The sequence below is a fragment of the Lycium barbarum genome, chromosome 12 (assembly GCF_019175385.1).
Source record: "Lycium barbarum isolate Lr01 chromosome 12, ASM1917538v2, whole genome shotgun sequence".
Taxonomy (NCBI): domain Eukaryota; kingdom Viridiplantae; phylum Streptophyta; class Magnoliopsida; order Solanales; family Solanaceae; genus Lycium; species Lycium barbarum.
Window position 1 is genome coordinate 85,283,421 of NC_083348.1, and position 22,113 is coordinate 85,305,533.

The 22,113-nt window shown below is 35.8% G+C and overlaps 1 protein-coding gene across 1 annotated transcript; it reads right to left on the reverse strand.

The window, feature by feature from the left end:
- Window positions 1–1,955: 1,955 nt before the first annotated feature.
- Window positions 1,956–12,556, reverse strand: LOC132624965 (RNA polymerase II C-terminal domain phosphatase-like 1). The gene is made up of 17 exons (XM_060339724.1): window positions 11,804–12,556; window positions 10,339–10,815; window positions 9,874–10,084; window positions 9,633–9,790; window positions 9,473–9,543; window positions 9,203–9,308; window positions 8,968–9,051; window positions 8,169–8,756; window positions 8,003–8,066; window positions 6,861–6,991; window positions 6,707–6,760; window positions 6,354–6,450; window positions 4,954–5,189; window positions 4,772–4,858; window positions 3,303–3,368; window positions 3,138–3,211; window positions 1,956–2,782 (listed from the first exon to the last, which is right to left on the reverse strand). The coding sequence occupies exons 1-17, from the start codon at window positions 12,071–12,073 to the stop codon at window positions 2,671–2,673; spliced, it is 2,886 nt and encodes a 961-aa protein (XP_060195707.1). The 5' UTR covers window positions 12,074–12,556; the 3' UTR covers window positions 1,956–2,670.
- Window positions 12,557–22,113: the final 9,557 nt, after the last annotated feature.

Consider the following 22,113-nt stretch of genomic DNA (forward strand, 5'->3'; position numbering starts at 1 on the left):
AGAAAATGGAAACAATGAGATCTAGAGTTTCTTCAAATGAGAAGTGTTCAGATGGCACAAAATCTTAAAGGTTTAATTATTTGAATACTAATTATGTAAAGGGTGAAAAATAGAAGAAAATACTGGGTTAACTTCTTTGGTTTCGGACCATTACTTATGTAAGAGAAATAAATACTGATTGCCATGAAACACTGATATATCATTAATGATAGTCACTTTGTTACAAATCTATAGATTTCACTCTTTCAATCAAGTAATGTCTTTCACCACCCATAATATAATTGAGTAACTAAGTATTTTCTATAATTGAAAAACATTATAATTGATTTATTTTGCACATTCATTAAGAGCCTCTATTAAGAATATGTTTCAAGCTACTCAGTAGATTTTTATGCATTAAATAATATGACAAATTTATCATGTAGTACGTTTTATTATGATGAAACCTTTTTTAAAATTTGTTATTAGATATTTACCTTTTTGAATATGCGGTTAGTTTTATTTTCCATTTTCATCCACCTTTCAATAAGAATGAATCTTTGACATTTTAATATAATCTTATTATTTCCCTAGAAAGCCAATCCAAAAGAAGAAAAAAGGAATTATCCATCACCTACCCTCTCCTTTCCTTTAATCTAAAAGATAAAACATTAAAGAATCTCAACTTGTATAATTTTACTTTTAACTAACTACGCTATCTCTTATTCATCAAAACTTAAAAGTTGTTATATCACAAATGTTTTTTTGTGTTTCGTGATCTTTAATTCATTCTATTTGACGATCAAAAAGTAATTATGAAACATTCTTTTGTGTCGGTAGAATCATAAAAAAATTAAGGTGATATAAAAAGAATGAGCTTAAACCAAGGAGTTAATGTATTTACAATTGAATTTAAAAGGTTTCGAAATAAGTAAGAAAGCAAAGTGACTTAACAAGTAATGTTGTAGCTATTCTATCTTCCTCTCTCTGGTTTCGTTTTTCTTTCCTTAATTTGTTTGTGCATGTTTTCAATTACTTGTTTATCTTTCTAGATCACCCCAATTCTCAATAAGCACGAAAGCGAAAGAAACAACAAGAAGACAAACGAAAAAACATAATATGAGTGAATACGAGATAATTTAATATAGAAGACAGTATATATAAACAAATTATACAATATGACGTCTCCAAATTTTTCAAGTCCTTTCCCTTTCGCCGTTATTCCACATATTTATATCCTTGCACTTCTCCCAGTTAAGGGAAGACTTCAAGGAAACGAAAAATAAAAGTTCAAGACCAACCTCCAATACTTTGTTTTTGTATGGACAATACAAAGAGACCACTCAAAACTACCTTCTTCTTTTTTTGTATTCAGTTGGGATCAAGACAAGAGATGATGAAAATTGAACACACATGTAGTAGTGCACTTCCAGCGACACTAATAGAGATTATAAAGTTTTGAACCAAAATCCAACTTTGTTTTTTTAATGACATGAAAACCCGCAGCCGCTATCCTTCGGGTGCGCACAGGGTAAACCCAGCTCCTTTGTAATAACTCGCAAACCACGTAGTAGGAGAGGTAACCCGCACTAAGCAAGCCCGATGCGACGAGCTCGACCCAGAAGGCAAATCTCCTGCTGTCGTAGGCAAGAGATTTCGAACCTGAGACCTCAAAATCCAACTTTGACCACTAATTTACTTACTTAACATGCTGAAAGAAAGATATCCGAAAAAGAAAACCGGATTAGAAGAGATCTCACTTGCTTTTAATCCAAAACAACCTTCGGTTTAAGTTCCTTTCCCAGTTCATATATTTCCTCTCCACTTTTCATCACTCATCTCCTTTTCCCCTACATATGGAATGTCTCCAGAAGTCTGAACTCACAATATTCAAAAATAAGTCTGCTTCGATTTTCTCGACTTGCTATTGTTCAAGTTTCACGTCTCTACCCCGAAGAAAATCACAACTGGGTAGATTGTGTGCAAAAAATTAAAAGTTGCATTCATCAATTATCGAAGGTTACACTGGACAGTAATTTGTACTTCGGGAGTACTAAAAACAATGCAAAAATTAGACTACAAAAAGCTAATTATAGACTACAAAAAGCTAATTATAGCCTAACAAAATTTTCCACTCATCCTATTTTTGTATCCAAACAAGGAGAGAGGAACCCCCCAAAAAAAGGTCAATCATATACTCAACTAGCTATGAAATCGTCAAAATTGAAGTATCCTCAAGAACCAATTGGACATAGCCAAACAACTTTACATTCCACCGCCATTTTGCCTATCAAAATACAGGTTTAAAAAGGGAATGCAATGCATGCAAGAACTCCCCAAGTATGTAGCTTATTGACGGCATCTCGAATAAAGAAGTGAACATCATTCCAAGCTCACAAAACCATGCGAAAATTAGCAGGACATCCACAGTTTACAGATTTGAACTGCCTGCAAATGGCAAAGATTCCACCCTACGCTCCCAAAGGGTGATTCAATTTTTCTCTATCAATCCAGAGACTTGCTTCTATTGTGGGAGCGTATACTGGATATCGTCGAGCTGGAACAGCAAGGACAGAGATTCGTAGTAAAGATCCCAATTGGCTTCATCACGGTGGCGGATATTCCCATGTATGTTACAATCTCTATGCGGTTGATGTACAAGCAGAGGTCAAGAATCTTTATATATACAGTTCATGGCATAGCGGAAGGGTTCTTCAGGAATCTACCAGAAGATGGTACTCGCGGCACACCCCGAGAATACTCAGGTCTCAATCTTTTGTTGGAAAATCCCTGCTGCAATGACCTGGATCAAAGAGCAACATTAAATGCATGTAAAGAAACAATCAGAAGCTAATATTGGTGTGGCTAAAAAACAAAGCCATGTATAACATGACTCCAAAACATAGAAAAACTTTTCACCAGAATACCTCCCTTAAACAAAAAGATCTAAGGGGATTAGGAACAGATGGCAGCAAAAAGAAAAATTTCAGAAGAATCTGACTATAACAACCACCCCCCCCCCCCCCCGAAAACCTGACAATAAACATTTCCACTTATAGGTTTGCTCTGGGTGGGGGTGGCCACAGGAAAATTCACCTTCCAAATAGAGGACATTAAATTAGTCTAGTATCAAAAGTGAAATGGCTGAAATCACTTGCCTTGGAGAACCCTGACGCTTGTTAGAAAACTGACCCAGCTCTGACTTTAAAGCAACAAGAGCCCTTTCAGCAGCCTAGAGAAACAAATGTTCAGCCCAAATTTTTTACTCAAAAGAGAAAATCAATCAAAGAAATTAAAAACGTATTCTCTAAAAACTAAGGCACCTGTGCTTTAGCATCATCCCATGTTGAACCAATTCCTTTGCCAAATACTTGTCCATCTATTTCCACCTGCAACGTGATTACCAATAGACAAAAGTAAGCAAGCAGAATGTCAGCAAGGTAAAAATAGTTACTCCATAGACATGATAACTCTGCCATCTTAAGTGCAGACTTGTCTCTTTAAACTATGAGAATCACTATTTTGCAAACAAAAATTATAAACCAAATCTCCACTGACCAACCATCAACATATGAATTTCTAATATCAAACTTGATATTTAGCAAAAAATGCTTTCCAGAAAATGTCATTTAACCTACATGAGAGAGCACCAAATGCGAAGTTTTTCTCTTGTTGCAGGACAAGAAAAGTGAATTTACAGTAACATCCTGCTACAGAGCTCTGACAGTAGAGAATGTACCAGAACAGTAAGCCACAGAGAAATATTGAAGTGGTACACAGCACAAGGTAGATAGTTTTATTTTTAGCTGGCAGCACATGGATATTTGCTTGACACAGGACAAGTTGCAAAAGCTAGGCTATTCATCATCAATAGATGCATCTATGAGAGGAGGAAATAGAGGGAAAACAGTCAAATTCAAGTGTGACACAGTTTCAAAAAAGTTTCCAAGGTCAAATGGACAATGCCAAGATCGACCAAGGAGCCTATTTAAAAGCTGGAGATTAAGACTTCTTAGTAAGGGTTCAAGGCCTAACTCCCTCTCGACCACAATGGTGGCTTTCAATATATAAAAGAAAAAAAAGGGCTGCTGGTGGGAGGCTCAGAGTATGTGGAGAAAGAGGATATAGAAAACATTACATGCTCATATTCTCTGGATGATACGGAAAGAAAGAAATAGCAGATTTTGGAGAACAAAGAAGAAGCCATCAGCAAATTTAAGTTCAATAGTTATGTTTACCAGCATCCTGGTGTAAATTTGAATAAATACAGAAAGCATGCTAGTGGGAGACTGTCTCTTGAACTTCTGCTTCACATATTCAAGCTTACACTTGATGCTGTCCTTAATTAGTAAAATATGTTCCTTAGTGATTATTAAAAAGGGGGAGACAGAAAACTAAATGCAAAGCATAAAAGATGACCCAGATCCATTACGCGAATGAAGCACAAGGTAGCAGCAAATAATGCAAAATAATAAATGGTATATCTCCTCTAAACCATGAGTCAGAAAAGATGTAAAGAATTTTCGAAAGCCATAGGAGAAATTTACATAGCCTTAAACAAAGATGTATTATTTTGCTAGCGTTCTGGTGCAACCTGGTTATTGTACAGGATGTTGATGCAACTTTAGATACAATAGAGTATCTGCAAAGTTGTAGTTATGTTCTCTCGCCCTGGCTTTGTTGCAAGCATTTATAAAATCTTTGATTACTAATCAAAAAGAAAAAAACTACAGCTAGGCATGTTGTTCAATTAATCAGCAATAGCAATGAAGAAAGGGAAGTAAATAGCAACCTGGGCATATATTTCACTTTTCTGGCCCGGAATAGCTGAGAGTTGAGGCTGAGTTTGGAATGCCAAACCAAGTCCTTCAATCGCACACTGAAGAATCAAAATAATCAATGGGATAATCCAAGACCTCAAAGAAAAACTGAGGTAAATAAGGTACAGTAAATAGCAAGTTTATAGAATCTTACAAGTTCTCTTAGGGCGCCAACTGAACCCACTGACTTCTTAAAAACCTCAAGCCTTGGATCCAACACTCTGGGGGGTTCTGATGCAAAAGAATGTGAGACACGATCCTCCCTCGGATATGATTGATACCCAAAAGAACTCATGTTGTCAATAAACCCATTATCACTTGCATTTGGAAACCTAAATCCATCACCCAGTGTGGAACTGGAATCAGGTTTGAGACGTGACAAGTATTTGTCTGTAGAAGCAACATGAAAATGTCAGAATCATCACACACTTATTTGGCAACATAACATCTGACCACGATGAACATCAAAATCCATGGTTATTGCATATGGCCTGCTAATAAAAAAACAACCCACTGCTTTGCCACTAAGCACCCAATAAGACTAGTAGAGTGCTTATTCAGCAAAAGCAAAGATAGTTCGTTAACCCCCCCCCCCCCCCCCTCCCCCCAATCCTCTCCAACCACAGTATCTTGTGGCTAATTTGTATCTATACCAAATTAGGCAACAGTTAGATAACTATGATCTCTCCAAAAAGTCAACACAAGGATTCAACAGTTAACATCAACATAATCAACATAAAAATGTCTTGAGTACAAAATGAAGCAATGTGATCACTAACTATTCTGTCAAAGAAAGAAACTTTCTCCTCTTTCTGAGTCCTCTTTCGGGGAAGGGACTGGTCACCAAAAACCACAGACATTGTTTATACAATAAAATACTGAAGCGTTATGCACATAATTAGAAGGATGACTCGTTGAAAGAAGGAAAAAGCAGCATCTATGCAAATACTGCAAAACCTCCTTTGTTTAAATTATTTAATTAGGAGGGGAAGATGATGTGAGGCCCATTACAAGTGATAAAGGTCAACACCAGCAGGATAATAAAGTATATTGGAGTAACAACCCAACGAACAACTTTTTTGTTTTTTGTTTTTTATATAGCCTAACGAAGAACTAAGTAGCAGGAAAAGTTGAACTTTACAGCAACATGAAAACATTTAGCATGACTCTTTTTATTCCCACCAGAGCTTTTCAAGCTTACTCTCAAAGTTCAAATAATTTTCACAATAGACCAAACGAAATTCACCACAGCGAAATGTCACAGTTAAGTGGCATCATTTACTAAGAAATCCTTTAGACAAACTCAAATTCAGCATAAAATGATAAATCCCAATCCTCTTAAAGACTGCACAGGGATACTCATAATTCCAAGTAATAACAGCATCAGTTCAGACTTTACTCTATCATCAGGTTGCTCAAAGTACTCTCTATAACCGTGGAAGTACATATTGGTTAGCTAATACAAGATGATGGAATCTAATCACGTAAAGCCAACTTTTGAACAAGTCAAATCATTTCCTACTGTCAATTATGACACACAACAACACAACTTACCTGCCAGATTCATAAGAGATTCCTCAGCAGCCTGTCGTTGTGCTTCCTTTCTCGTCCGGCCAAATCCTTCTCCAATTTTTTCTCCTGCAAACGACACCTATACAAGCAATAACCATGACTCAATAAGATGGTTAGAACTTAGCAACTGAAATTACAACAATACTGATGGTGAGAAATTACAAGCACAAGAAGCGTAGACATTTATGCAACTGAAAAATGGCTTTACAGAGCTCGCAAGCGAGACACAACAAGGTTCATAGAGACTTGCAGATTGGGGTCCATGCTTCATTAAGTAGAGGTGAGACATAAAGCTCATTGGAATAGTAGATAGGGGATATATGTGCTCAACATACCTCCAAGGAGAACTGCAGTTCCGGACTTGAAAGTACACCTGATTTGAATTCGACCTGCATGTATTTGCCATAAGCATTCAGAGACCTCACAAAGAGGAGGGATGAGAACTTCATGTTAGTGCTGCCAGCTGACTGGGCATAGGGGAAGAAGTACCTTTGTTCCACACTTGAATGCAATATCCTGTAAAGCTCCAGCAGGTGTTTCTAAATATGGATCATAATGTCCAGGTTCAAGGTCAAGATCCCTGTTGCTGGAAGATGACCGACCCAAGGAGATTTCCTCACCTGTGAAACTAGAATTGTCAACAACATGATTTTCTGAATAGAGATTTAGCTCGTCTCATATTTTCGTCCAATGACATCACACAGTTGCATCAACAATCTGTTATCTGCCTTTTTTTTTCAATTGTCCAGTGTTTGTTTTATTAGAAAACAAAGTGCAGTTATTTAGGTTGTACATGTTAAAAACAATATTATTAGATCAGCACTGACGATATTATCAACATCACCTATTCATGGGCATGTAGAATTTCAAGCCTGATAAACCTAAACATCGTCCGCGAGGATTCATATAATTGACCCCAACTTGCTCGGGATTGAGGCATAGTTGTTTTTCTCATAACCGTTGTATCCAGGCCAGCTTGCACGCATCACAACTAATTCCACGGAATAACAGCTACCTCCCACCCCATCATAGGTACCAGATAACTCTGCCCACCAAGGCTTGGGCGAGGCTTAGTTGTTGTATAAACCTATGCAGAAAGATGCACCCTAAAACCAAATCATATTTCCTTTCCATTAAGGAAGAAATATGGGAGGAGTTTAAGGTTAAACCAAAGTACTCAGCACGAGCCCATACTGCTTAAGTTTTGTTTCTCTGGGTGTTATAAGAGGTCAACAACAACAACAACAACAAGCCCAGTATAATCCCCCTATGTGGGGTCTGGGGAGGGTAGAGTGTACGCAGACCTAACCCCCACCTTGAAAGGTAGGGCGGCTGTTTCCGAAAGACCCTCGGGGGTGTTATAAGAGGTCATACTCCACAAATTTTGTAATCTCGTGTAGAGCAGCCACCCATTTTGTCTTTTTCTCAGCTGTTTCCACTTCTGAGTTTGACAAGGTTATTGAATTACAGAATCTGTTACTACAAAATTTCCAGTACTTGACAAGCTTTCAGATAGCAACTTGAAGGAAAAGTGAAAAACTAAGACAGTCTTCGTCCAACATATATAACAATTACAAACTGTCTAATTTAAATATTCAAAATGCTTAGGAAAGCTTTACACATGACTATACCTGGCATGGGATGAAAGCTAGGTTGTGACTGGTTAAATCTCATCCTGTCATCCCGAGGGATTACCTGGAAAAAAGAACAGAAACAAATCAAAATACAGTTCAGCCATAAGTTCCTCGTGATATATGAATTTTCAAAACTGTAGGCACTAACGAAAAGATAACTTACCTCTTTTGGCAGCCTCTGGCTCTCAAAAAGAACTCTATCAGATGGCACAGAGCTCTCCATTTTGGAAAGAAATGGCGGATGAGGAGGCCGATGTTTGTTAATATGCATAGACTCTGAATTTAAAGGAAATTCCTTGGGAGGTAAGGCTCGATTAAGTTGCCTAGGGCTCATCTCTTCCTCAACTGGAAACCAACCCTGTGGCTGCACCCGAGGTGGTACAGACACTTGTAATGGAGGAGTCCCCATAGAAAACTTTGGTTCACTTGCTACTTGATCTCTCGTGTCTTGACCATGTTGCAATATAAGTAATCTCCTCCTTGTATCAGGATCTAATTCAGATTCTGGCACCTCACCCTCTTCCCTAGCAGGAGAACTTTGCAAACTTGTGTCCTGATGACTTATTTGAGTCACTGATGATTTAATTACAGAAGTCACTTGAGGGAGATGCTGAGCAGGAAAAGACACCACTGGCCCTTGAATGGTTGGTTGTGAAATAACAGGTGGGACAGGGTGCTGGAGAGCTGGTGCAAGTCTTGGATCCAAATTTGTCATTTGAGACGGAACACTTGTTGAAGCCAACATTGTTTCCTGAAAGGTCAATACAACTAAATATTACGCTACAGCAATTGTCACAAAGAAGACAGGAGTTCCGCTACATGCTAGAAGCAAAATAAACTGTCCAAGAAAATGAATTATCAAGAGAGCAGAATAACCACATCCAGCGCTTCTGAACTTCATAAAAAATGTGGATACACATACCCAAACTGAGTATAAGTACTCAAACACAACAATATTGTACCTTTAGTCTCCTTTCGACCTCATTATCAGCCATTCCATCAAATCCAAGTGAATCTTTATTCCCATTTGCAGCTGAAGGATCATCCTGCCCAGCAAATAATATATTCTCATACAATATTCATAAATTTTTTGTTAAACGGGCGCAAAATTTTATCATCCATATTGGAGATAATCATAAAAAGCTAAGATCTGTCCTTGAAGAGAAATGGAAACTTTTAGTTATCATTCTCACGAACCTCCGAAATCAAATAGTTGCTAACATCAGGCGCAGAAGGAACTTGCTTAATTTCATCTTCATATGCAACTTCAGATATTCGCTGTAATAGGCCTTCATCAAAATCTCTGCACAAAGTCAGGCCAAGTAAGTGAAACTAATTTAGCTACAATCAGATAAAAGAAACTAACCCAGAGAGACAAAACCAAATCTAAATAAAATCAGAAAAAATAAGTTGGGACAACAAAGATTATTGGCACCAGGTAATCTCTAGGGTCTCCTAAAATCTTACTTGAAGAAACCACCTCTGACATTGCAGGCTACATTTCTGGCAACACAAAGGACAGGAACAGAATTGTTGCCCTACAGTATAATTATTCAAGTGCTTCAGAATGTTAACATACAATATAGATCAACACCTCAGGAAAACACTAAAAGAATGCGGTACATACCTCAGCTTGAGGTGCAAAATATGGAGCAAATGCAGGAACAACGTGCACTCGTGGTTGATCTTTCTCATCCCACACTTTCAAGCGATCATCAATCACCAATGCCATCTTAGGATGACAATTTCCACTTTGGAATACATTGAACAAAGATTTCCTCAAGCCTACAACATAATCACGGGAAATGAGTGATTAAAGAGAAAAAGAATGATGGCCCTGGTCAAAGCTAGGTAGTTTAGAAACTTGCCAGACTTGACACAGACAATACGATCCAAGAGTTCTTTTGAGTTAATCAAGTTTGAATCTGGATCAAGAAGCCGCCACATTTCTAAAGCATAATCTCTTTCAGCCATTGTGCATACATAAACTTCAAAGCGCTTCCGACCCCTTGCAGTCAGATAGCTTCGGAGATCCTCCCATGCAGGTCTCAATCTCACGAGAACACTGGTATCGCGGATCTGCCATGGAACATAATTTGTGATGCATAGGGAAGATAAAGCTTCAGACCATAAAACAGTTTAATGCAAAAGAAAAAGGGAAGAGAGAAATTGGCAGTCCAATCGCTGGACCCCTTTCAGTGGCAAAGGTAGGATAACAAATGACTTGGGTTGCACATCTGGTAGTCAACTAGTCATCAGTGAACCCATAGATGACACAAATTAATAATATAACGATAGCAAGGTATAGACGACAGAACACAACATACACATACCATTGGATTAATACGAGTAAGAATAATGTTTCTATCTTGCAACCTAATCAGGGGTCTGACAATAGGTTGGTGATTATCAGACAGCGCGGGGAAAACCTCAGACTGAGATTTGATCACCTTTCCATTGTCAACAACCTGATCATTTTCGGCATATTGCTTTAAAATAATTTTATCCTCCTGATAACGCTTGACCTCAGCCAGCATAGCAGAGGCACGCTGCGGATCTGACTCTGAATTTATTTTCCGCTGCAAGGCCTCTATTCTATCCTCAAATGAACGCATTGTGTTGGCAACTATGAGTGTCTCATCAAGATCAAATACAATGCCAAGACACCTGAGGTTTAGCATTGTTAGACAAGAATCATAAAGCCCTGATGCAACCTTAAATCCCCAAAAGCAAGGACACTGTCCACCAATATTTCTAGACTGCATGGCGACTAAATGAAGCTCCTCTCTTCCAAGTGACATCACTGCAGTCTGCATAAACAGAACGTAAGCAGTAATAACTTTGATAAGCAAGCAATTGATTTAAAAGGGAGACAAAGAAAAAGAGCCCAAATAAATACCACGTTTAAAAGGAAAGATGTCTCACAAAATCTAAGATACAAATGGCACGTTCGCAGAAGATGTACTTGTGAAAAGTTTCAGCATGTTTGTCTATTTGCAACAACTACAGTAGACCTTCTTTTCTTTTTTTGTTGATAAGTTACAACTACGGTAGACCTTCTACATTATATATTAACAGAAAAAACCAAAATAGACTTTTTATGTTCATCATATCCGAACACTACCACTTGTAAAAAACATCAAATACTCTTGAGTCTTAGTTTGAATATAGACCCCCTTTAGCAAAAATCTCAGTTTAATATTTACAAAATAAACACAGGAATAAAAGTAATCTCCCTAATATTCAGCAGCTCTTCAAATAGATCTCAGCTTGTCCAATAAATACTAGGACAGATTGTACCTTAAATAAAACCCTATCCATTAATCAACCTTTTTCTCAACCTTGCACTTATCCCATTTACAACAAAGCAAGTAATCCATTTAGCATTAAAGTCACTAAGTTCAGATATATGTAGTCTAGTAGAGTTCTTCAATCTTCCAGGAATAATAGTCTAAAAGTCCAAATTCTTCAAGAAACATACAAAAGGGTACAATCCAAAAAAGCATCGTTCATTGTCCACTTTATCCAGAGTCCAGTTCTCACAATTAGCATATTTTTTCTTTTTAGTATTTAGTATCAAGAATTTTCCCAGAACCCACCTGTGGGATTTACTCTGGGTATGTTAGTTGTTTAATCAAGAACTTAATTTTCTGGAATTTCAATTCATCTTCTCCTGGAAATAGATCTTTTTTGTTTCATACCAGTCTTGGAAATAATTCAATTAGGGGTTTTCTTAATTTATTTTAATTATGTCAAGTTCAAGTTCAAGTTCAATTTGGTATATGGGGTATAGTATACCTTGTTATCTCTGAGACACGTGGAATGCAAAAGAAAGAGCGGCGATGATGAGTCTTGGTTCAACAGCGTCTTTGTAGGTTCCAATTTGAAGCTTATTCCATTTCCATTTCCAGTAGTAATTGTGTGTAGCACTGCAAGTGGTGGACATCTCTCACTTGATTGCGAATAGTGAGATATTCTTATTACCTTCTCCCCCCATACGACACCGTTCAATTCCACTTCTCCCACTAATCTCTCTCCTTCATACAATACCACCACCGATTTATACATTTTTTCTTTTTTTTTTTCCTTTTCTGGAATCACAAAAAATAAAATTCAATTTTTATAGATCCTTGAAATTATGCTTAAAATCGGGGGGAAAAAAAAGGTCAGATCTTATCAAATCAATCAATCAAAACGTCATCGTTTACAAAGTTCATTCAGATTATACCAGATTTACTCAAAAAAAAAATACCTAAAAGAATGAAATTTTTAGGGTTTCTTATAGAAGATGATGGTGATGAAGATTGATCCTGTTGTTTTGTTTCAGTATAATAGAAATTAATAAGAGAAGATTAATAAAAGTATAGGGTTTTTAGATGAATTTTGTGATAGTAGTTGTAGTACGATTTTGATGTAGATGATGATGATGACGACGATGTCGTGAAACCCTAGATCTCCACAGAGAGTGAAAGGTCAATTTTGTAACACGCTCTCTTTTTCTCTCTCTATCTCTAATATCTCTTTCTCTCTTACACATACATGCTTATGCTGAGATGATGTGATATAAATAAGAGAAAAGAAGAAGGGAAAAAAAAATTACTAGCTGTTAATTGGGTTATTTATTCAATTCGGGGAAAAGAACTTACTCAGATCCTTTTGTTGAATAGAAATCACCTTAAGTGCTTCGGTTACGACTACGTCACGTATGTAATGTGAAAAAGAAGTAAGGAATTAAAACAACAAAAAGTACAGTGTACCTAAACCCTCTTTTAGAAATATGATAAATTAAGGTATCTTTCGGTTGGTTTTATTATATTTTTTGACATACTAGTTACTTGAGGATAATAAACTATCAGAGTAATATGACGACTACTAGTATCAAAGGATAAGCAAGACAACTCTCTATTATTTATGTGTCATCCACAACCTTCTAAGAAGCCACGGGTATTATAAATAATATATTCACAATTGAAAATCAGATATTAATTTAAATTATTCATTATATATCTAACTTCCTTGATGGATAAGATGATCGGTGCAGAAAGGGAGCTTCTTATCAAGAGTATACTATTTTTTATTCGGTCATTTCGCTCACAAGTGTTTGTCTTGCTAGAGAGGTTGACAAAGAAGCTCGCTATTATATGCAAAACTTTTTTGTGGACTAGATGAAAAAAGACCACTAGAAGACTTCATTAGCTTGGGAGACCTTGTGCTACCCTGAGTCAATATGAGGGATTAACTTCACTAACCTTAAAACTTGGAATAAGGCTACTATATACAAATAATTATGGAACTTGAGCCTGAAAAATGATAGACTATGGGTGAAGTGGGTTCATGCTCATAATGGGTAAATTAATAGATTTGGGAAGCTAAATGTACTGAAGTATTTTGTCTAATCCAAAAGATTCTTAAGGCTACAAAGTACATCACACAACTCGTATGCAGATGCCCGACCTTATGTCTATACAGCAGTTCTCTATCAGCAAGATGCATTATAAGCTAAAAGGTGAGTTTGGCAAAGTTGCTTAGAGAAGATTAATACGCGATAAGGCAGATGCTCCTAAATGGATCATTTTATGAGGTTGGATGCTCACAACAAATTATACACTAAGGACATGCTAGCCAAGTGGGGACTGAACAGTAACCCTTTGTGTCCTTTTTTTTGGTTAATAAGAAAACCTGCAACTGCTATTATTCAGATGGCACAAGATAAATCCTACTCCAATATGATAACCTGCAAACCACACAGAGAAGTTAAACCGCACTAGGAAAACTATGTATCCTCTTTGCAGTTTGGATCAAGAGTATGTGGTTATTCTTGAAGTGTAAAGTCTCAGATGAAATCTGGCAAAAAATATTGCAATGAAAGAGTGTACATATGCAACCTTTGATTTGGTCAGAAGAGCCATAGTGGGCAATTACTCACCTCAGGGTAGCAATACGAAGACAGGTGTATAGAATAGTCTTGAGTGCTAGTAGCTATTTTATAGGGCAAGAGAGGAATTTGAGAGTGTTTTAATATAAGTAAAGGTCATCAGTAATGTAATTGTTAGACTAATAATGCCACGACCCAAACTGGAGGGCCACGACGGGCACCTGACCATACCAGTCAAGCACCACCTGACATACATCTGTAACATCAACATAGGTAGGCCAATAGGGTCATCATATGACTCTCAATAAACTCACAAGGAATATGTATGTATCAATCTGTTCTTAAAGACTCATCTGACTGTACATCATCTGACTGTACATAACTGTCTACAAGCCTCTACTGGAAAACATAACACAACGTGGCTGGGACAGGGCCCCGCCATACCTCACGTATATATATATATATATATATATGTATATATATATATGCATACATACACACATGACTATGCTGACTCCTGGCATATTCGAAACAAATGGAGTGCATCAACCTCATCCACTGAGCTGACATCCTAATAGATGGATCACCAACCTGTATCTTAGAACCTGCGGGCATGAAACGCACCCCCCTCCCCCCAAGCAATAGGGGAGTCAGTACGAAGAAGTACCGAGTATGGAAGGCATGAAAACAGCATATACATCAGAATCATTATATTTTTTGACTTACTAGTTACGTGAGGATAAGAAATTATCAGAGTAATACTACGACTACTAGTATGAAAAGATAAGCAAGACAACTCTCTACTACCTATGTGCCATCCACAACCTCCTAAGAAGCCACGGGTATTATAAATAATATATTCACAATTGAGAATCAGATGTTAATTTAAATTATTCATTATATATCCAACTTTCTTGATGGATAAGATGATTGGTGTAGAAAGGGAGCTTCTTATCAAGAGTATACTATTTTTTATTCAGATATTTCGGTCACAAGTGTTTGTCTTGCTACAGAGGTTGACAAAGAAGCTCGCTATTATATGCAAAACTTTTTTGCGGACTAGATGAAAAAAGACCACTAGAAGACTTCATTAGCTTGGGAGACCTTGTGCTACCCTAAGTCAACATGAGGGATTAACTTCACTAACCTTGAAACTTGGAATAAGGCTACTATATACAAATAACTATGGAACCTGAGCCTGAAAAATGATAGACTATGGGTGAAGTGGGTGTATGCTCATTATGGGTAAATTAACAGATTTGGGAAGCTAAATATACTCAAGTATTTTGTCTAATCCAAAAGATTCTTAAGGCTACAAAGTACATCACACAACTCGTATGCAGATGCCCGACCTTATGTCTATACAACAGTTCTCTATCAGCAAGATGCATTATAAGCTAAAAGGTGAGTTTGGCAAAGTTGCTTAGAGAAGATTAGTATGCGATAAGGCAGATGCTCCTAAATGGATCATTTTATGAGGTTGGATGCTCACAGCAGATTATACACTAAGGACATGCTAGCCAAGTGGGGACTGAATAGTAACCCTTTGTGTCCTTTTTTTTGGTTAATAAGAAAACCTGCAGCTGCTATTATTCAGGTGGCACAAGATAAATCCTACTCCAGTATGATAACCTGCAAACCACACAAAGAAGTTAAACCGCACTAGGAAAAATATGTATCCTCTTTGCAGTTTGGATCAAGAGTATGTGGTTATTCTTGAAGTGTAAAGTATCAGATGAAATCTGGCAAAAAATATTGCAATGACAGAGGGTACATAGGCAATCTTTGATTTGGTCTGAAGAGCCAGAGTGGGCAATTACTTACCTCAGGGTAGCAATGCGAAGACAAAGGTGTATAGAATAGTCTTGAGTGTCAGTAGCTATTTTATCGGGCAAGAGAGGAATTTGAGAGTGTTTCAATGAGCATAAAGGTCATCAGTAATGTAATTGTTAGACTAATAATGTCACGACCCAAACTGGAGGGCCATAACGGGCACTTGACCATACTAGTCAAGCACCACCTGACATACATCTGTAACATCAACATAAACATAGGTGGGCCGATAAGGCCATCATATAACTCTCAATAAACTCACAAGGAACATGCATGTATCAATTTGTTCTGAAAGACTCATCGGACTGTACATAACTGTCCACAAGACTTTACTGGAAAACATAACACAACGTGGCCGGGATACATATATATATATATATATATATATATATATATATATATATATATATATATATATGCATACGACTATGCTGACTCCTGGCATCTCCGAAACAAATGGAGTGCATCAACCTCATCTGCTGAGTTGGCATCCTAATAGATGGATCACCAACTTGTATCTCAGAACCTACGAGCATAAAACGCACCCCCCAAGCAATAGGAGACTCAGTACGAATAATGTACCGAGTATGGAAGGCATGAAAACAACATATATGTGAGAATCATGAAAAGCATCTGAGATATATGAGTTAATCTGTATATCTGAATGTATATGTGTGACTATATATATAGAAATGTTTGTATAAATGAAAGTGCCTCTGAGGGTGTATGACATGCATGTTTTCTTTCAAAAATCATAAACATAGGTCATAGTATAACTGTTAGTGTTGTGGAACGTACAACCAGATCCATAATGTTAGTGTTGCGGAACGTGCAGTCCGATCCATATATCATATCAGCCTCTCTGTGGGCATCATCATCATCATCATCATCATTGTGTACCAACTGATCAGGTGGTAATGCGTAAATGACGCCTATCCCTTTCCCCATACCCCATATGCATATAATATACGCGTATATAATGCCTTCTGGTCATGGGTCAATGTGCATATGTATAAATGAATGTAATGCATAAGTAAGCTGAATAAATAGAACTCTCGGAGTGACATAAAGTCATACTACCTTCGATAAACATATTTGAGCTAACATCATCTGTATATGTAATCTCAAGACCCATGGACAGAAGGAATAATCATAAAAAGGGGTACAGGAACATCAAAGACTAGAGTACTCCTAATAATTCTAAGAGTAGAGTAATATGGAGGTCCGTTCATATCATAAGTATCATGCCAAAATGAAAGAAAAGATAGCCTTAACATACATGGATAATATACTTCTCAATCCACAATAAAGCCTAACATAATCCTCTTGTGTCTATAACAAGTGAAATGATATCGTCATCAACAAACAGTGTCGCAACTATCATACTTTGCTAATCTTATAATCTACAGAAAATTGGGCAGCACCTTCCCTGTTTATACTACACCCCAAAGACCACTAAGGGTAATCAAACAGCCCAGCAACAATAACAATAATAGCAACAATAACAACGATTCAATATAAGCTTCTCCGATTACCTTAACAACCATATTGAGCGGCAAACTCGTTTTATAAATAACGAAACATAATTTGAATCCAATTCTGGTTCTATAAATCAGTATACAACCTTCATAAAATCATACTTATGCTTACCCTATCATTTTCAGCCCAAACCATCATAAAAACAACCTTTAAAATAGTCCACACGCTAAACACTTCAATCTTCGCATTCAATCTTAAGTTTCATATGTTTCATTAATCAATTCACTTGATAAACATATAGAAATGCATAACAACAGCAACCACACCATAATCATGTTATTTTCCATATTTTGCAGCCACAACAAGTCATGTATATAGTCTTAAAACAGTCCACAAAGAGACAACACCCTTATGCCATATCAAGTTCTATTTTGTGGTTTTGCACCCAAATAACACAACTAATATAGAATTAACCTTAAGCACAACCAAGAACATACTTTACTTACCTCAAGCAGTAGATATGAATCGAAATCCACAGCTGGTTTATCTCACAACCACCCTTAATCAGACCACAACACCATAGAGCAACTTCTTGTAGTCTTCAATACTTTGGTAGAGGTTTTTAGTTGTTTGGCTTTGAATTCCCCCTTGAGCCTTTGAGAACTGTTAGAGAGGGTTAGGAGGAGTGTATGGACAATGTTGTATCGAAATATGAGAAAAAATGGTCGTCCAAATCGTTTTTAAAATGAAGTAGGTCGGCCACCGCCTAAGTGGGCCCCAAACTGTCTAACTGCGCAGTCTTGCGAAAACGCAAATATCTCTATATTCTGACGTCGTATGGACGAACGGTTTAATAAGTTGGAAATTAGACTCGTAAACATTCAATTTGATAGGTGGATCACCCCGTAACTCCAAGTATATTGGGAGAAAAACTCAATGACATTAGACCCAAATTTCAGCAAAATTTATGAACGTAACTTGCGATATTTTTCGCCGTCTTTTATTTTGCAACTTTCTTGACTTCAAAACTTAAGATACGAATGTTATATGATTCAAGTACCTTAAAATACGACCTCCTTAGTATATTAAGCACTCCTAGTGTGACCCCGAAGTTACGGGTTATAACATTCTCAAACTTGCCGGCTTTCGACGAAACTTATTCTTTTCGATTCATTTAGCATCCAACCTTCCCAACACTTACCAAACATGATTACAAACTCTCATTTACATAGGATGATCATGTAGAATCTCTTATGACCTCGACGAAAAATTTGCTTTCTCAATCTACGTCGATTAACTCATGACGAAACTCAACGGATAAAAGTACGGGGTGTAACAAATAATGCAGTAAGTATTCTTTAGGGATCATTTTAAGTCTAAATTAGCAAGTGTGCTTCAACAACTCAACTTTTACCCTTAGTCTAATTTGATGCATATGAAAAGTTTAGCTCTCTAGTTGTTTTAGTCTGCTGAAGGTTGGGATTGTGTCCAACCTCAGTAAATTTTGACTGTGTTGTACATATACTCTTGGTAATTAAATAGTTAGTTACCAAAAAAAAAAATCTCTGCATTGCAATTCACGTATTACTACTCCATGCATCATTAATTCCTATATAACATCGACGTAATTATTTCTAAACCAAACAATCTTAATGTATAATGTAGTTGTAACCTAAAAAGGGTAAATATATATAATTCATGCACAAAATGTATAGTAGAAGTTATGTTTCATTTAGATTAATAAGGAATAAATCTTCAAAAAGGAGAAGGAGCGAAAAACTACTCAAATTTGAAAAGATAAAGAAAAATATTAGGGGTTGCCTAACCTACTTTTCAATGTCATTTATTCTTTTTCGAATTAAATTGGAATCTGATAACATTAATTATTTATATTCTATAGATAATTGACGCAATTCAAGATGATATTATAGACTTTTGATGTTGCGGGTGGCTGACTTATATTGCGAATCAAATTACTGCCACATTTTCGGTGAAGGGAGGTGGGCCCCCGAATCCATTTTGCCATTAAATAAATGGAAAAGGGTAAAAAATGAACTTAAACTATGCGAATAATACAGTAATTATTTTTTAGGGATCATTTTAAGCCTAAACTAGCAAGCATGCTTCAACAACTCAACGTTTAACCCTTAGTCCAGTTCGATGCATGGGAAGTAGTTTGGATTTCTGGTTGCTTTAGTCTGCTGAAGGTTGATATTGTGTCCAACCTCAGTAAAATTTGATCGTGTTGTACATATTCTCTTGGTGATGAAATGGTTACTCACCAAAAAATATATATTAATATCTGCATTTCAATTCACATATTACTGCTCCATGCATCATTAATTCCTATATAACAACATCAACGTAATTATTTCTAAACCAAATGACCTCAATGTATAATATAGTAGTAATTTAAAAGGGTAATTATATATAAGTCATGCACAAAATGTGTAGTAGAAGTTACGTTTCATTTAGATTAACTATTCTATAGATAGTTGACACAAAGCAGGATAGTTTTATCAAAATCTGAATAAACTGAAAAGGGTAAAAACGAACTTAAACTATTCGAATAATGCTCTAAATAGTCTTTAGGGATCATTTTAAGCCTAAACTAGCAAGTGTGTTTCAACAACTCAACTTTTACCCTTAGTCTAGTTTGATGCATAGAAAGTAGTTTAGCTCTTCGTTTGTTTTAATCTGATGATGGTTGGGATTGTGTGCAACCTTCGTAAATTTTGACCGTGCTTTACAGATTCTCTTGGTAGTCATACAGCTAGCTACAAAAATAAATAAATTAATCTCTGCATTACAATTCACGTATTACTACTCCATGCATCATTAATTCCTATATAACAACATCAACATAATTGTTTCTAAACCAAACGACCTCAATGCATGTTAATATCAAGTTGATACTTCTAATGTGAAATCAGAAGCGGACCCACGATTTCACGATCATGGGCATTGCATTTAATGTATTTATTGCCACCCATAAAGACTGATAATAAAATTATATCCATTCGGGCTATAAATTTATTTAGTTCAATGTAATATATCTTTATTTTAAAATGGCTAAACTAGCCAGCAAGTTCAAAATTAAATAAGACTTTCTGTCTCGATTACATTCTATTGAGTAAAATTAGAAGGAAAAAAATAACTTCAAAATAATAAAAAATGTGTTTATACCAGTCACCTAAATTGGTGAACTAATATAGTTTGATTTTGATTGTTAGATAGTGTTGGTTTATTATTTGTATATTTTATAACTTTTGGGCGCTTAATTTACATTTTGATATAAAAATATCAAGATTATTAACAAATATTCAAAAGCAAATTAGCAACTCATCACAATTAGCATTTTGTAATAATTGGATCCCCTTATTCTAAATTAAAACAGACAAAATTGAAAGCATTTGAATAAAAAGAAGAATAAAAGTGGAGAAAGAAAAGAAAAAGAACAACTAAAGGCTTATGATAAAAAAGGAAAAACAAAAGAGTGGTATAGTCAAAATAATAATTAAAAAAAAAAGGGGACAGGAGACCAAATAAAACAAAAAAAAAAACACAAAAAATGTCAATCAAGGGTTAGAATGGCTAGGGGAGAGCATAAAAAGACTCGTCGGATTTCGAATCCTGATATCACCAAGGAAGGAATAAAATAGACGTCACAATCAGTGCACCAGTTAGCATTTTGTAACATCGGTGCCAATGATAATATGTGACTATTTATTGAACACATTTCCATGTATTTTTGGATTTTCTGTCGAAATCGAAATTTTCGGGTGCCGATGACCCCTTTACTACAATATGGGTTCGCCTCTGTATGTAATGAATATATATTTAAGAATAATTGAGACCTAAAAAGATAAAACATGATTTCAAAGTATATTTTCATTGACACTAACTAGTATGTTTGACATGAAAACAAAAGTTCTTACCAACGTGATTATGAATTGCTATTAAATATATATTTTGAGTTATGATTTTAAGATATATTTATACATATTTTCTATAAGAATTGTCACACCTTTTTTTTAGGAATGTTTAGGCAACTTACCGAATAATCTTATATTGAGTCACATTGTTTCTTTTTTCGCATACACCTAGCCATATTCAAATGGTGTTATGAAGTAGGTTCTTCCTCTCCTTACCTCTTAATTGACCCCACTTACGAGTTTTTGCTGCGGTAAGATGAACATGACATGAGTTAGGTCGTAGTGAAAATTATTATTTCATTTAAAAAATATTATTAAGTAGGCGTTTGGTCATGAAAACTAAATGTTTTTCATTTTTTTTTGGAATTTTTAAGTTGGAGTGGAGGATTGAGTTGTGTTTGGTTATAGTTTTCGTAAAGAATATTTGGTTGTATTTGAAATTTTCATGGCCAAACGCTTCATTTCCAAATAAAATTAAAACAGAATTTCGGGAAAAAATGAAAAATTCTCATGGTCAAACGAGTCCTAAATACCTTTTTAAATTTAGACAAATTATGAAACATAAAATAATTGTAAATAATATTTTATTATTTTCAAAGAAAATGTTGTCGAAATGCTTAACATATATGAATAATCTTTTCCTTAATATGATTGATCTTAACTCTGGTAAATACTTACCACATTGAATACTTACACCAACTTATTATAGTTAACTACTTTAATGAGGTGATATATTTATTAATTAATTTTAATTAGATACTACAAATCTATACATAAATATATATCATGCATATAATTTTAATCTAGATATTTTACAAATCTATAATTTGATATTTCATGATCATGACAAAGAAATGAAGAATGATGGCATGTTTGCCCAATTTCAGTTATATTGGGCTTTGTCCATCTACATCTGTGGGCTTTCAAATTTTACCAATGAGCTAACGGAAATTAACGGCAAGTTTAGTTCTGCAGTAAATATCTAA

Coding starts and splice junctions, on each gene's coding strand:
- LOC132624965 (XM_060339724.1), bottom strand. CDS start 12,073: ATGTATAAATCGGTGGTGGTATTGTATGAAGGAGAGAGATTAGTGGGA. Junction 9,791..9,873: donor TATTGTCTGTGTCAAGTCTG/GCAAGTTTCTAA, acceptor ATTATGTTGTAG/GCTTGAGGAAATCTTTGTTC. Junction 6,761..6,860: donor CATTCAAGTGTGGAACAAAG/GTACTTCTTCCC, acceptor AAATACATGCAG/GTCGAATTCAAATCAGGTGT.